The sequence below is a fragment of the Amphiura filiformis genome, chromosome 13, assembly GCF_039555335.1.
Source record: "Amphiura filiformis chromosome 13, Afil_fr2py, whole genome shotgun sequence".
In the NCBI taxonomy this organism is placed as follows: domain Eukaryota; kingdom Metazoa; phylum Echinodermata; class Ophiuroidea; order Amphilepidida; family Amphiuridae; genus Amphiura; species Amphiura filiformis.
The window spans coordinates 16,067,271-16,084,863 of NC_092640.1; the positions used below are offsets into that span (position 1 = coordinate 16,067,271).

General features: G+C 35.7%; 1 protein-coding gene across 1 annotated transcript in view; it reads left to right on the forward strand.

The window, feature by feature from the left end:
* The window catches only part of LOC140168048 (alpha-catulin-like), a 39,976-nt gene that overhangs the window by 4,454 nt on the left and 17,929 nt on the right, over positions 1-17,593 (forward strand). Inside the window, 8 exon segments of the mRNA XM_072191354.1 lie at positions 2,902-3,093; positions 4,124-4,327; positions 5,929-6,015; positions 8,079-8,237; positions 10,021-10,113; positions 11,451-11,601; positions 12,341-12,378; positions 17,487-17,537. Coding sequence (XP_072047455.1) covers positions 2,902-3,093; positions 4,124-4,327; positions 5,929-6,015; positions 8,079-8,237; positions 10,021-10,113; positions 11,451-11,601; positions 12,341-12,378; positions 17,487-17,537 — 975 coding nt within the window.

Below are 17,593 nucleotides of genomic sequence, written 5' to 3' on the forward strand. Positions count from 1 at the left end.
TTATTATTAAAGGCGAATTTTATAAAATAACAATTTTGCAATGTCCTGTTAAAACTTGTGGTGTTTAGTACAAATATGAAATTGGACAAGGGACAAGGGTTTTAGCTATTGATGAGGCTAGACTAGGAATGGCTAGTTTAACCTCATGACACTATTGTCTTTATTGCAGTTCCATTGATTGGCTAATTACATGCTATAATCATCTGAGTAACCAATCAAAATAGAGCTTTTAAATCTAGCATTCAATCCTACTGATTATTCTTATCACATCTCTGATTGGCTTGATACATAATGTAGCCCTCTTTTAACCAATCAAATTAGTTCTTAGAGGCTGTCAGTGCCCATGGGGTTAACCAAATACTTATGGTTGTTAAATAGCAGACAATATTTTCTAGTAGATGCAGGGGGTAAATTTGCAGTGTCCTGTTGAAATTAAGAATATGTTATGTTTTAGGGCAACATTTTAAATTGGGCAATAGGCTGTAACAAAATTGGTCTACATCATTATTTTGCTGCTTATTGAAAAGCCTGCCTCTTCCAAATGCAAAATTGGATACTTTTTAAAAATCCAGAATGTACAGTTAATGAGTATACAATTAAGCTAGAGTATTTTGATCTTTAGAATTTTGATGTTTCAGATTCATCCATTATTAATGCAAACTAATGGGTACCAATCATTTTGTATATTTCAAGAGTACAAACGGTTTTAGAAATTGGTGAACCATCTATTACCAAATTTGAGTTTTAGAACCTCACAAGGGTTCAATGCAATCAATAAATGCACAAGTAAACAGCTCTTCTCCATCTTCAAATTAGGGGCATGATTTCATCAGCAAATCATTGTACATTTGATACAGCATTCATCACCATAAAACAATATCCATGGGTTATTGTGAGCTATCTGCAATAGCTGCCAGGTGTAACATTAATAGATTGCATACAATATGGAATACAGATATAGTCAAATGTCTATAGGGCAGCTATTGCAGATAGGGCTGTATTGTACTACATGCAATAGCTGCCATGGGTTGCATTTTTAGATATGTGTACAATATAGAATGCAGATATAGTCAAATGCAGCTATTGCAGATTGGGCTTTCATTTACTAATTCCTCAATATAATTAAGATGTATTGGCTCCCATCTCATTGATTCATTGTCTGCTAATAGTCATTTTACATTTCATATTTTATATTTTACATTTAATTTGATTTGACAGTAATTATGAAATAAATCTATTGCCCTGTATTATTTTTGTTTTCTTGAGTCGGCTGCTTCAAAGTATTTTTTGCATGCATCTACTGTTTGCTTGTGGGATGCTTCTCTGTATATATTGGGCTATTGCATTTGAAATCCATGCCCCCTGTGGAAGATTTTGGAAATATCTGCCACAGGGAGAGTATAATTTCAAATAGAATGAGCATATTAGGCAGCTCCATTTGAGACTCACCTCCTCTGTGGAAGATTCAGGTTGAATCTTTCTCAGAGGGTGTATGAAATTCAAATGGAGTTGCCTAATGTGCTCATTCCATTTGAAATTTGTACTCCCCCTGTGGATGATATTTCAAAAACCTTCCACAGGGGGAGTGTAGATTTTAAAAGTAAAGCCCATTCCCACTTTTAGATCACAGGTCAACCAAGGCAGAGAGGTGTATAGCTATCGGGTCTCAAACTTGCCAGTGGTGTGTAGAAAATACTACTCACAAACTGTTAACCCCATGAGAACTACCTGCCTATTGGCCAAAAAGAAGTTTTTATTATCAATTGGCCCAATCAGCAACATTGTTAGAATAATTTCACCACACAAAAAATTGGCGTGAATTATTTGCAAAGCCCCATTCTGATTGGTGATTAAAATGAAGATATCATGTAATTGACCAATCAGAGGCAATGTTAGATGGACTGGTAGTGCTCAGGGGGTTAATACCTTGATATGCCTCATCATTACCATCATGAAGTTTTTTTCTCTAAATTTTCTTTAGAGAATAAAAGTAATATTTTACTGGTGATGTGTTTATGAATGAAAATAAAAGTATTATTTGAGACCCAGCTGTGTCTCTATCGCTTGATATATCACACAGGCGATTGTTCCTCGCAAAAATAATTATATCTCTGGTGTTATATCAGACAATAGAGACACGGCTCAGTGTCAAAATAAAACTTTTATTCTCATTATTAAACAGATCACCCTTAAAATCATGTTTAGATATAATTTACATCCACTCTTTATGGCCATGTTATCAAGTTCAACCAGTCATTCCAGTGCACAAAATTTTCAAAGCCATTGAGTCCTTTACATGCGGAAACAAAATATTCTATCGCGCCAATGCACTATCCACTGCGCGCATATTACAGGTGCAATGAAAATGATACATGCAACCACACGCACTGCAATGGCTATAATCTATTGTCTCATATAACAGAGGCAAGAAACAATGAAATGAATCAAAAACGACAACAGTTTAAGAATTTCTGTTGTTTTTCTTGTGCAGACATGCCTTAAGCCCGTATCATACAAAGCAATGACAATGAGCATATATTGGTTGTTTTTCAGTGGCATTCATCACTGAAAAAATGCTGTGCTTGTTGCAAAGTATGATATGGACATTAGACACCAGATTGTCAAGTAGCCAAAATGGGTTATTTTTACTTATTCCAGTTGAAATTCATACCCCATGGAAGACATGACTTCAATCTCCCACACGCGGTGTAGATTTCAAAGTCACCCATTCAGGTAACCCATTCAGGTACCCCTGTTAAATGCACACTTCCCGTATTGGAGATTAAAGTCATGTCTTCCATAGGAGTGTATGGATTTCAACTGCAATAGCCCGATGTAGTAACATAATAACAAGTTTCACAAGTGTCATGAAGTTTTAATGTGCTCTTTTATGTTGTGCAGACGTGCCTTAGACACCCAGACTGTCAGCCAGCTAGAGACACACGTAATGGGGTTTTCAGCAGCATGAGGCGTGCCCTAGTCATGATTGATGATGTCATTTATGATGGATATGAACCGAAACCTAGGGGAGTAACTGCACAAAATGGAATATCCAGTAGCAGAAATTTGCATGCAGTACTTCAAGAATTAGCAGTAAGTACATCACAAATGAGTCCAAAACTCAAAATATGTGACATGACAAGGAGAATGAGTCGCATGTTGGCAATTTTCAATTAGAAGTTTTTCACATCATTTTTGGCAGCTTCTGAATGTTACATTTTGATGCAAACTACATCCAAATTGGACATCTGCTTACCGAGTTATGAGGAATTTATCAATGGCTGAAAACAATAAAACACAAAAGAATTTGAACACTATTTTTGCCAATATCTCAAAAGCATTATTAGCAACATCCGACAAGGGGAATGAGTCACATGTTGAGCCTGGTTGAAAATGGGTTTCTAAAGAGGACATATAGAGCTTTCAGAAACTAAAAACCCCATGTCGACACGACCTTTCTTTGTGAGTTACGTCAATTTATCAATCACCAAAAACAATAGAAAACAAAAGAATTTTAACACTTTCTTTGCCAATATCTCAAAATCAATATTAGCGTCATCTGACTCATTTCCCTTGATCGTGTTACATATGTGTGCTATTCTATGGTAATTCTGCCATATTGAGTATGATGGTAAGGACCAAAATAAAGAGAATATCCAGCATTTATCATGAAAAGCACAAAAAGAAATGACTTCTCTAAGCTTGCGCCTGACAATAGTGAGGACACATTAACAACACAATGCATTAGGCTGTAACAGCACATGCTAAAAAACAGAAGTTTGTCAGGCATGTGGGAATATAAGCTGGAGGTAGTCTACTTTGGGCAGAGTCCATACTCTTTTGAAAGAGTTTAAAAAGTGTTATTTTTAGGGATTTCAAATTTTGGAAGAAAAGAAAGTAAAGCTAATTGGCTGACCAATTAACCCTGCTGATTTTTCCCTCTGAGATCAACACAACATTTTGTTAGCTTTGATTTGAAGACATTATGTTCTGTATAATGTAAAAAATTGTCTCAGAATATGTTTTTTAGACACTATGTAACTTTAACATTGTTGAAAATGGATCTCAACATTGCTCTGTTATTCATTACATAACATGTTATTTGTTTGCTTATCTTTGCCAGGATTTGGTACAGACAGCCCGTGTGACACAGGCCGATGCCAATACAAGGCGTCGGATGAGTGCCACACTCGATATGATCATTGATTCTACTCAGGACTTCACAGACTCGGCATACACATCACATGAACATAGAGAACGGATACTTAATCTGAATACCAGGGCTAAGAAAGAACTCAAGATGCTGGCAGATGTTGGCATTTCCATTGTAAGTTGGTGATGGTGTAGGGTACCCCAGGGTTCAATTCAGGGACCACTGCTTATCTTTGCTCATTTTGGGATTTCTTTGCTTTTTGCAATATGGATGCCAGGGCTTTGAATACCAGGGCTAAGAAAGAACGCAAGATGCTGGCAGATGTTGGCATTTCCATTGTAAGTTGACCATGGAAAATAATGTTGGGTACCCCTGGGTTCAATTTAGGGACTACTGCTTATCTTCATTGCTCATTTTTGGATTTCTTTGCTTTTTGCAATATGGATGCCAGGGCTTTGAATACCAGGGCTAAGAAAGAACTCAAGATGCTGGCATATGTTGGCATTTCCATTGTAAGTTGGCGATGGAAAATAATGTAGGGTACCCAGGGTTCACTTTAGGGACCACTGCTTATCTTCATTGCTCATTATTGGATTTTTTTCTTTATGCAATGTGGACACCAGGGCTTTGAATATCAGGGCTAAGAAAGAACTCAAGATGCTGGCAGATGTTGGCATTTCTATTGTAAGTTGGCGATGGAAAATAATGTAGGGTACCCCAGGGTTCAATTCAGGGACCACTGCTTATCTTCTCTTCTCATTTATGGATTTTTTTGCTTTTTGCAATATGGATGCCAGGGCTTTGAATACCAGGGCTAAGAAAGAACTCAAGATGCTGGCAGATGTTGGCATTTCCATTGTAAGTTGGTGATGAAAAATAATGTAGGGTACCACAGGGTTCAATTCAGGGACCACTGCTTATCTTCAGTGCTCATTTTTGGATTTTTTCTTTTTGCAATGTGGACACCAGGGCTTTGAATACCAGGGTTAAGAAAGACCCAAGATGCTGGCAGATGTTGGCATTTCCATTGTCAGTTGGTGATGAAAAATAATGTAGGGTACCACAGGGTTCAATTCAAGGACCAATGCTTATCCTCATTGCTCATGTTTTGATTTTTTTCTTTTTTGCAATATGTATACAAACAACCGATAGCACACATTACTGTGTATTCAGGGTGTTCAAGCTTGAGCAATGGATAATGCTAACATTCATAATTTAAGATCTCCCATGTTACAAGAGCAGTTGTGGTGTACTTAAATGTCGCGCCGCTTTTATCCAAGCGTATGTGTACATATGTCTAAGTTTTGACTTCCAAAATTTCCGGACAGGTGGATAGCTGTTTGTAACGTTTCTACTAATCAATAGACCTTTTATGAAAATCCTGAAAGCCTTTAAACCCTGACATATGTCGCAACAATGCATACAATGTTAACAACCCTCATTACTGTGCACTGCGAACTGCGCAGTAACAATGTGCACATCTGTGTGACATATGTAGGGTTAAATGCCAAGGTTTAAAGATTTTCCCTAAAAACAGGGAGGCCCCTAATATTTTTGTTATCTCCCCAAAGCCCTACCCCTAGCTTGAAGAAAGTGTTTGTAATGTGTTTATAAATGATAACCAAGAACTTCATAATATCTTTTCATCACTACAAATCGAGAAACAAAGTAAGGGAGCAAATAAGAAAAAGAACAAAATTATTTGAAAATCTCAAAAAATTGGTGAGGGCGACGATATTACTTGACCTAATGTTGTCTTGTTTTCCTACATTTAGGATGGTGGTGACACAGAAGCTACTGAGGACCAACTTGGTGTATGTGTCTTACAACTGTCACAAACTATTTGTGACCTCAGAAAACAGGTTTGTATATAGAACTACCTTTAAGAAGTTACACTAGAGAGTCTGGACTAGGCCATGGACTAGGTTGTGAGGTGTTTTCATCCGGTTGACCAGGCAAACTTGGAAGATTTTGAAAATATGTTCCACAGAGTGAGTATGAATTTTGAATTGAATAAGCACATTATACAGTTCCATTTGAAACTCACGCTCCCTCTGTGGATGATTCAGGTTGAATCTTGCTCAGAGGGTGTATGTAATTCAAATGGAGTTGCCTAATGTGTTAAAATTCATACCCCTCTGTGGAACATATTTCCAAAATCTTACACAGAGAGTGTGATTTCAAATGGAACAACCCAATTACACAATGTGCCTAGCATGCAAGGAATCTACATCCTGAAAACACATCTAGACTTCTGTTTGACACCTTGAATAAACTAAACTACAAAATTATTCAGGATTGTTCAAATCACGGAAAATTAATACTGCTAAAATATCCCACTATACTTCCTGTGGATTATCTTGCTACATACTTGGCAAACTTTAATTTTAAAGTATGTACTCTGTGTGTGATGCATTATGCCCAGTAACAAGTGCTAAGTGTGCAAACCTTTGTAATGCTCTTGCTTATAGAGACCAAAAATCATTTCATTTCTGTCCTCTGGCAGTAAATGCTGTAGACCCCACTTTTGGTCTAAATGTATGACAGTCCAATATAATAGATCTGGGCTGTTCCTGTTGATATCAAACACCCTCTATGGAAGACATGACCTTAATATCCCACACAGGGGGTATAAATTTCAAGTGGAGTCACCCAATCAGGTAACCCCATTTGAAATGCACCCTCCCTGTATTGAAGATTAAGGACAGATGTATTCCATAGGGGGTATATGGATTTCAGCTGGAATAGCCCTTTACACAGACTCTCTAGTCTAACCACTTTGGACAACCCTAAATTCACAAGTTTATTGAACCCAAGAGATGTATGCATTGTCATAATATTTCAGAGACGTGCAAAAGTATATCTGAAAGAAGTGCAAAATTGAAACCTTATCAGAGCATCATGTTTTTGGTACATGCATAAAACAAGTGCATTTCCTAATGTTTGAACTGAGTTCTTAGTCTACGTGCTTGTATGCAGTATTTGTCCTACCTTTTCTGGAAAAGTGTGTTATTGACACAATCATATTCACATAGTTGGAACAGTGTAAGGGAGAAGTCATTATTTATGTCGGGAGGAATGGGGGTACTTTATGGGTGGATGTGAAACTTTTGTGAGCAAGAGCAGGGAATCGAATTTTTTTGCCATGGAAAGGGAGGAAATGTGAAATTTTAAATGGAGAAATTTCATAAAATAAAATGCGAATTTTTAAATGGAAGCGAAGAGGAACACACATTTTTTTGTCAAAATAATTTGAAATCCCTCATTCACCCTGTTATAAATAGTAACCAGTCCCTAAAAGTACATTCCTTTGTGAGCAATTGGGATTGCCACTCATTTTCAGGCGCAACTCTTGGATTGTCATACCAATCCATCCAAAATGGGAATTTGAGACAAAATTGGTCAAAATGCTCTGTGAATATGATCCAAAATCATCTTCAAAAACTTGATGATTTGTTATTTTTGTAGGAAAAGTCAAAATGAAAATGGGATCAAATTAACATTTTCCTGATCAAGCGCATAAGTTGTGAAATCGCTTTGCTCATTTCTGGTTGCTGGCCAATAGTTTAAACCTAATTTGGTATGGAGTTCACCTTTTGCATTCTAATTCTTTTGGACTTTGGGAGTAAATTTTGAATAGTTGTTGCCACCTGCAATCATAATCTTTATCCTAGTGTAATATCTTGATCCTTACCCTATAACCCTCAAAAACCTTACTTGAACTCTAATCCTAACCCTAATCTTATCTCATGGTATGAAAGCAGTTATTCAGTAAGTCTTACCAAACTGTGTTATTGAAAACCACAGGTGTTTTTTTAGAATCAAAGAAAACTCAGTTTATAATCTGTACCAACTTACATATATAGGTTAAACTATATAACAATTGTGTTGTTTTGATTTCTATTATATTTTGTCTTTCCAACAGTTACAAACCACAGCATTAGCACAGTGCAATGAAATCTTTCGTACCATAAATGACGCTTCTTTGTTAGCGAGTATGAAGAATGCGGCTGCATCCGGTAATTTAGATAGATTAGAAGAAAAGACCAATGACTTCTCAGAACACACAGAACAATTACAAGAGGTAAGCTTAACCCAGGGATGTAAGTTTTCCTTTTTGGATTTCGGTTTCTTTCTGATCAGGATACAGATTTTTTTTTTACATTTCGGGAGTGGATTATGATATTTCATCATAAAAGAGCAAAAAGGGGTGGTGCCCTCATAGCCTATTCCTGATCCCTACTGATCGCTAAAAGATAGTGCTCCGATCAAGCGATCGGCTTACTCGCTTTGCTCGCACCATTTTAATGTGGTGTTTTTCAACAGCTACTTACTTACATCCAAACCCCACAGGCATAATCATCCAATCAACCAACCAAAATAGAGCTTTTAGATCTCTCGGCAATTTTAAGCTTAAATTTGCTGACTATTCTTACCATATCTCTGATTGGCTTAATACATGATATAACTCTCTTTAGTAACCAATCAAAATAGTTCTTAGAGGTTGATAATTCAAAGTGCAATTTCACAAAATATTCTCCATTATTTTTCGTATGGCTTTTCTGATTGGCTATGTGGCTCTAGGAGTGTATGAATTCAAAACAGAGTGCATTGTGAGTAATACAGATGTGTATAAACTTGCAAATTCTGTACTTTTTGGGTATGGGAAAAAATAAACACTTTTGGAAGTTATGGAAAAAAAAAGCCATTTTACCCATTGAAAAACATGCCATGTCTCTTGCAAATTCAGGTATGGAAAAAATAAGCCCATATGTAAAAACATATTTATCTTGAGGAATGAAGATGGGTTGAAAAGATGGGAACATATACAACATTGAAATTAAAGGTAAAGCAGAGAGAAAATGTTCAAAATATCTAAGCCAAGATTGAAGGAAAGGAAACAATCATACATGTATAGTACTGATACTTATGTATGTGGCCAACTGTGTCATATGTACAGATTAAACATGTGCATGTGAGCATGGATGCCATCTTGTGCTTCCAATGCAGTGTAACAGGATTTGAGCCACCAGTGGCAGAATTTCAGTATTGTAAATGCATTGTGGTAGGGCAGTTCGGGCCCAATTTGGGCTGATTGAAAGACCAGAACTTCATGCAGTGCAAACTGTAGCGTTTAACCAGTTGGTCCAGGCGGACACACACTTGGGTCCTGGTGGGACCAGGTTTAAGCAAAATGTTCAGGCCAAGCTGAAAAGCTATTACAATTATGCTTTTTAAAAAAAGAGCAAGGAAAAGAAAGTCCAACTCCCAACAAGTCAAGTTACATTTTGCTCTTACCTTGTAGGTCGAGTAGTAAGAAATCCTTATTTCCATGCCCCAATACAAAGTCTCTTATGAAACAAGGTTGCATATTTGAACACTAGAGCATCATATAAACTGTCACTCTACTATGTTTTGAGAGCATGTATTAATTGTTTCATCCACATAATGCATAGCTGTGGTTTGGTATATTTATTACCTGTTTTAATTTCAATTTTGCTGACATTGTGAAAATTAACTCATGCAAAAATTCAGATGATTTTGGAATGTGATATGGTGCTCAGGTGTTAACACTGCATGAAGAGTGTCTGTCAGGAAACTAGATAGATTGTAAGGAGTTGCCAAAAAGTGGATTGTGAGCCCAATTTGGCAGCAGGGTCAAGTATTCTTTAATCACAACTTCTATCAAAACATTGCTACGTTGGTCTTACTTTATTTGGTGTTGATATTAAATGTGACTGTATATTCCTTATATATGACACTGGGGATATGTATTACAATACCTTTGTGCCAGGATTCAGATACCCAATTGTCCTGGTTTGAATAAACTGTACAATGTCATTACATTTGATTTTATTTGCCCACAGACATGTCGAATACTTGGTCATGTAGCAACCCTAGCTCCATTAGCAATAAGTGCAGACTATGCAGAGAACAACCTCAGAACATTAGCTCCACAGGTAAGTTTAACAGCAAGCAGTTGCAGCATACTTGTAAATCGTGTGCATAGGTTTTAAAGCAATCGGATATAGAACTTTATTGTACTACACAATTACTTTCCATTGCACATATCATAACTGCAACAACTACAACAGTATTAGCATGAAAGTTCATCTGTGTTGGTAGAATTCATAATTGTAAATTTAAACTTATGATCTCAACACAAAATTAAGACGTACCTCAAATTTTCGGTCACAACTTTGACCTTCATCTGGAGACTGGCAACCCAAGTTTGGGATCAGTGACCTTTTGGACACTTGACCCCAAAACCGGTCATTACACTCTGGGTAACTTGTTCGGCCCCGTCGTCGGTTGAGAGATGGTTGGTTGACTCTGATGTAAATTGACTCCTTCACACCCCTTTCAAAGTATCTAGCGTCCCGGTCGAGGATTTTGCGGGGCCAGTGTTCAGAATCTTACATTGGTGAGACTGAAAGATCTTTGAAAACCAGATTCTCAGAACACCGTCGTCCGAGTACTACCTCGTCGGAAGTCTCCCAGCACATCCACATTGAATCCCCGACCACCAAGTTGATTTGGATGAGGTCAAAATCCTCGACCGGGACGCTAGATACTTTGAAAGGGGTGTGAAGGAGTCAATTTACATCAGAGTCAACCAACCATCTCTCAACCGCGACGGGGCCGATACAAGTTACCCAGAGTGTACGACCGGTTTTGGGGTCAAGTGTCCAAAAGGTCACTGATCCCAAACTTGGGTTGCCAGTCTCCAGATGAAGGTCAAAGTTGTGACCAAAATTTGAGGTACGCCTTAATTTTGTGTTGAGATCATAAGTTTAAATTTACAATTACAACAGTATTAATAAGTAGGCAAGAAAAGTCTAAATGTTATCTGTAACATGTGGTGTAAATGTGATAGTCACATGTAATACATGTGATAATCACATGTAATACATGTGATAATCACATGTAATACATGTGATAATCACATGTAATACATGTGATAGTCACATGCAATACATGTGAAGTCATTTGCAATACATGTGATAGTCACATGCAATACATGTGACAGTCACATGCAATACATGTGATACTGAAATGTATTGTGCATTTTTCAGATAATTGCCTCGGCCCTAACTATAGCAATAAATCATAGTAGTAAGACAGCCAAGGAGAGTTTAAATATTGTCTATAACATTATGACATAGCAGCATGCAATACATGTATACTCAGCTAGCCAAGAAAAGTTTCAATATTGTCAATAGCATATGACATTGAAATGACATGTGATAACCACATGCAATACATGTGATACTCAAATGTTTTGTGTATTTTTCAGATAATTGCCTCGGCCCTAACTGTAGCAATAAATCCTAGTAGTAAGATAGCCAAGGAGAGTGTAGACGTCTTCATTGACACATGGGAAAGTCAGATGAATGAACTCTCAGTCCTGGTGAAAGAAATTAGTGATGTCCTCAGGGGCAAAAATGGTGAGTGACTAAAACAATCAGTCAAAAAATTGATCAATCAAATCAATCTCAAACACACAATTTCTTTAAATTAGTTAATTTCATATTTTAAAATCATACATTATGGCTTTAACCAATCAAAACCAGAGGAGTGTGTCCAGGTTAAAGAAATTGGTAATATTTTTAGTGGTAAATTTGTGTCAATCAATTGATCAATCAATAAACATAAACCTGAATCTATGTTTATAAAACAATAAATCAAACAAAAATACATAGACTAATGCAGACTATTTTCCAATAGTCAAAGTCCCTGTGCATTGTTTGCTGTGAATTCTTGCATACTCATGAGGGCCTATCGTTTGATCGTGCTGTGTCTAACAATCAAGCCAGTGTTTTGTGTCTTAGTGTATACACAATAGAGCGTTGTGTGTCTTACGCGAAAGACCGTAAAAATATGCGGTATGTGCGTAGCAGTTTTGCCTGTCTCATTTCATGGAACAATCGGCCCTCATTATCGGGTGATGCTGAGACTTTGACTGTTTGGAGTTTGTCTGTATCTCTTCAGTCCATGAAGAAGTAGATGGCAAACAGAATTAACTGCTTGGGATAGAAAATCAAATAAGCAAATACATCAAGTGTCACAAAATGTAAAGAAAAAGTTTAAAAAATTCTATTTTGAAGCAAAAGTTCAGTTTTGATATTCGACTGCATATCATTCATTGTAAAGATAACAATAAAATTATGTAATGATTTTTTTCAGTTGAAAAACAAGTGTACTTGTCACTTCCAAGGCCAGGGGTAAGTTACATAAAGTTTCTAGAAACACTCATGCTTAATATCTAGAATTATCTTAAGGGCTGGGGTATGAGCGTTTGGACAGTATTTATTTTGGGACATTAGAGCACATCAGACATATCGAATTGCATTCTGAATACGAAGAATGTCATTCTGATATCAAATAATTTTGATTTTTGAAATTGCAATTTAATACACATTTTATGGCAAATCATTAAAATTGATTTTTTGATATTTAACAGTACTTGAAGGAAACTTTATAAATCTGATGATTTATACTTAAAGTGTATGTAGGTGGGATCGACGATCAATTGAAAATTTTGACCTTCAGTATTGAAGATATGGATTTTTCCCAAAACACCAAAAAAAATTAGGTCTTTTTGGGAAAAAAATCCATATCTTCAATATAAAAGGTCAAAATTTTGAATTGACCGTCGGCTTTTCCTCCCAGCTACATACACTTTAAGAATATATCATTAGATTTATAAAATTTACTTCGAGGACTGTGATATATCAAAATTTGAAAAATATCAATTTTTATAATTTGTCATAAAATTTGTATTATATTGTGATTTTAAAAATGAAAATTATTTGATATCAGAAAGACATGCTTCAGATTCAGAATGCAATTCGATAGGTCTGAGGTGCTCTCATGTCCCACAAAAATACTGTCTAAAACGCATAATAAACGCTCATTTTGGATCCCTTAAAATACTCCCACATTTATGTAACATAATGATGTTTTTATAATATGTAAGTTTCTTGCTGGTGTGTCAATAGATTTTAGATAAATATTGTAATTAAACCTGAATTAAAGTAACTTTTATCAAGTCGATGGTTCTCTATTCTGAATGGTTTTAATCTTTCTTTGTCCCTTCAAGTGTTTTATACTTCTGGATATCAGTTGGTACTCTGTTGTTTTATTAGTTCTGAGTTTATTTTGTTGAAATTTTGTACCTAATTTTGTATTTAGGCATTATGAGCTGTTTTTCTTTCTCTCGCTTTCCTTTGGTTTTTTTCTTCACGTTTTGTCTATCCTATTGACTTGATATATATATAATGTTATAATGTTATGATATTTTATAAAAAAATGTAAAGTTTACATAATGTATATCATAAATCGTATTTCACAGAATTCTAATTAGAATTTATTGTAAAATATCAAGTAAATATTGTCTTACTAGTATGTTACCCTTGTCATTCTAATTGCCTCATGCCCAAACACCAGTTAACAACATCTTATCCCATTAAGGAACTTTGACTGTGAAAGTTGTGCTATAACCTCAATTCCAGGGATAAACCTTAGAGGTCATTGGCATCCACATTTCAGGGCACTAACATCACACAGAGGAGATATTTTACACTTCCAACAATGCATTTCTTCCCTGTACTGATTTGCTATTCAGTGCAACATTGGTTGAAAGTGACAAAAATACCTTAGAGCTCATCCAGATCTTGCAATTGAGATTTCTTGTCACTAATTGACCCATGCTGCATAGAATAGCAAATCAGTAGAGGGCAGAAATGCATTATGGGAAGTGTAAGATATCTTTTCTGAACATCATATTCACCATATTAGGGAATATGTGACCTGATCTGATCCACTCAGGCCAAAGTCGGAAATGTTGAAAAATGAGTTACTAATTTTACTAACTTGCTCAGTACTATACACTTACTGATGTTGAATCCCAAGGTCTCTTGAATACTTGGTTGCAAAGTTATGAACCTTTTATATATCAATTTTCTTATGTCTTCTATTCTTTTTTCTCCTCTCTTTTTACCTATATCTCAGTTTCATTATTGCCGACTTTATCCTGGTTGGATCATATCTGGTCACTTAGCTTGTCAATGCTTAGCTGCATCACATATATCCAAAAGCAGTTAACACAATAAAAAAGAAGAAAAAATGTGCAGTGATTTATAGTGGGCTACGCACAGTCACAACGGCTAGACATTGATCCACAAGCCTCAGCACACTTTTTACAGTACACTTGCTTGTGTCCTTATCTAATGGAACATGTCACAAAACTGGAAATTTGAATTTCCACTCGTATATGGAAATTTGTTATTTTGGGACAACTCCAAAAATGTACAAATTTCACATTGAAACAACCCCTTCAACAAGTGTGTTCCATGACAACATGGCCACTGTCATCTAATAGATGGCCTACAGGAAACAATGAAATTTAAAGCTAAATTTTAAACCATACCCACTGACTAAGAATTCTTTTCTTACATTCAAAGTGTCGCCATGACAACAATTATGATTTTATTGAAGAAAATGAGGTAGAAAAATTTGCAGATCTAAAATATACGATATTTCAATGTGAATATTCATAATTCAATATTTTGTAATACAGGATTTTAGATATAGTCTTCTGCTGAAAGTTAATTTTGTGATGTGTTTAGTTTGAGCTAACAATTAGTGTAAAGTCTATAATTAAATTGATAACAGTTATCACAAAGAAGTCCAAAATGTTTCATTCTTTCAATATAAATTGCATAAAATTCATATATAGTGAAGTATCTAACTTCTCTTTTTTTTAGTTAATTCATCTGGATTGTTGTGAAACATGATTTCGAAAGTTCATTGTATCAAATCGGAACAAATCCAGTAGTACAAGATGGAATATTTGTACTCATTTCAGGGATATTTTTATGACAATCTATAAGATTCTTCAGACTGGCAACCCATACCACTGTTCACTATCCTCTTATTAAAGGCTTTGGACCTTTTAAAGGATTTAAAAGGACAATGAGCAGTGTTTTGATTTGCCTGTCTGTTGAAGAAACTGATTATTAGAGAAATGTCACTGGAAAATTTGAGGAAATAAACATCTTTTACTACTGGATTTGATAATAAACTTTCCAAATCATATCTAAAAATTGTTTAATTAAATCCCATTCCAAGGAACGTTTAGCCATATTCTCCGAGGAGGTGAGTGCATGGCACAACCCTGAGAAATGTGTTACAAAACTTTGCACTTCATTTTTGCCTATGAAAGTCAAGTTTTCATTAACCAAGTTTATGATGATACTTGTAATTGGATGATCTCTTAGCATGATCTCAGTGGATATGTAATAAAAGCACCACAGCATTGAACCACAAATCATTAAGCATTTCTCACTGGCCTTCAGCTTGGGCTGTTTCAGTTGAAATCCATACACCCCCTATGGAAGACATGACCTTAATCTCCCACACAGGGAGTGTGACTTTCAAAAGGGTTACCTGAATGAGTGACTTCATTTGAAATCTACACCCCCTGTGTGGGATATTAAGGTATGTCTTCCATAGGGGTGTTGTGGATTTCAACTGGAATAACCCATTGCATATATGTCCAAATTGTCGCAGACATTTGGAATATGTTTCATCAAAAAGGAAGCACATTTATTTTGAAACGAAAACAATATTTAACATTATAAAGATGCATTTTCATAACTAGCAGTAATAACTAAATTATGAGTTTTTAGTACTTCTACGCTACTCAATTATACATTCATCAGAGTGCTTTCACTGGTTTAACCAGTGTCTTCAGCAGATGTTATTGCTGTGAAGGTATGGGGGCTGCAACATTGTGTATGATTCCATTGACACCTCTCACACCATTTGAGATATCTTAACATGAGCAGCAATCACATATCTTCATAGCAACAACATCTGATGCATGTTGACCTGGTGACAGCACTCTGGTGAGGTTAAAAATTAGGTAGCATAAAAGTACTAAAACTCATAATTTTAAAATTGTTAGATAACTAAAAACAGTATTTAAAAGTAAAGGTTAAAGTAATTGCTAAAAAACACATAGCTGTGTGCAAAACATTTATTTTTACCTTTTAATAAACATAGCTTGCCCTTATTCCTTCAATTATAGCCACCCGTACCACCATACTAATAATAATAATGTACTCAGTCAAAATTTATCATAAGCATATTGTTCAATTAATTCCCATATATTTTCTTAATTATATTCAATCCCCTTCATTCAGCATCTCCCCATTGCCTGAGCACTGTCTATTCTAGTATTTAGTCAGTTAAAAAGTATTTGATTTTTTGTAAGTCATGCAAGTTTAAAGAAAGAACTGAAAATTGAAATCTACTTGCACATTTATTTGAAATTTATTACATAAATTCCTTAATTGATATCAAACTTCTGAAGTTACAGTTTCAAGGTGTGGCAAAGCTTGCTTTGCCTTCCATCTCTGTTTTAATGGGCTATTCTTGTTTAAATCCATACACCCTCTATTGGAGACATGACCTTAATCTCCCAATCAGGGTGTGTAAATTTCAAGCGGGGCTACCTGAATGGGTGATTCTATTTGAAATTCACACTCCCTGTGTGGGAGATTAAGGTCATGTCTTCCATAGGGGGTGTATGGATTTCAACTGGAATAGCGCAATTCATCTTGAAATAGTAGCTGAAGGATTTGATTCAATTATTGATTTTGTTTGGTAAATTTTGAATAGATTTGATTTTCAGATAAATATGCTTAAAGCACCCCTTTAAATCCATCTTGCATATTTTAATACATTACATTCTATATAGCATTTCTCTTCCAAAATGCACCACTAACATGAAATTTTAACAACTAATCTCTTTATTGCCATTATTAAACTGTCAGATGTAGTTTATAAAAACAATATGGAAATGAATCAAATCAGTAAAATAATATTTGAGTAATTATAATAAAGATAAAAAAGTGAACATATCACGGTTTGTGTCACAGCATCACATGAAAATCATTTTAAAATCACACTGTTCATGTGGACATCACATGCATGTCATGTGGATGTCACAGCCGTGTCATGTGAACATCACAGGCATGTCATGTGGACATCACAGGCATGTCATGTGGCTATCATATGCATGTCACATGGACATCACAGGCATGTCATGTGGACATCACAGGCATGTCATGTGGACATCTCATGAATACCATGTGGGCATCATGTGGACATCTCATGAATGCCATATGGGAATTATTACACACACACATTTCCTGGGGCACTTCAAGCATTTTGTGCGTACTGTTTGTTTCATGTGCACTCGTTTGTTTCCCTTCTTTCTATCTCATTTGCATTTGATTACCTATCGTCGTGGTCATCGTCGTAGAAACATGGTTCGTCTCCTAAACTCGTCAAGCCTGCCAAACTTGATGCTGAGGTAAAAACTTCTTGTAAAAATGTTCTTGCAGCTTCTTATGGCAAATTGATGTATCT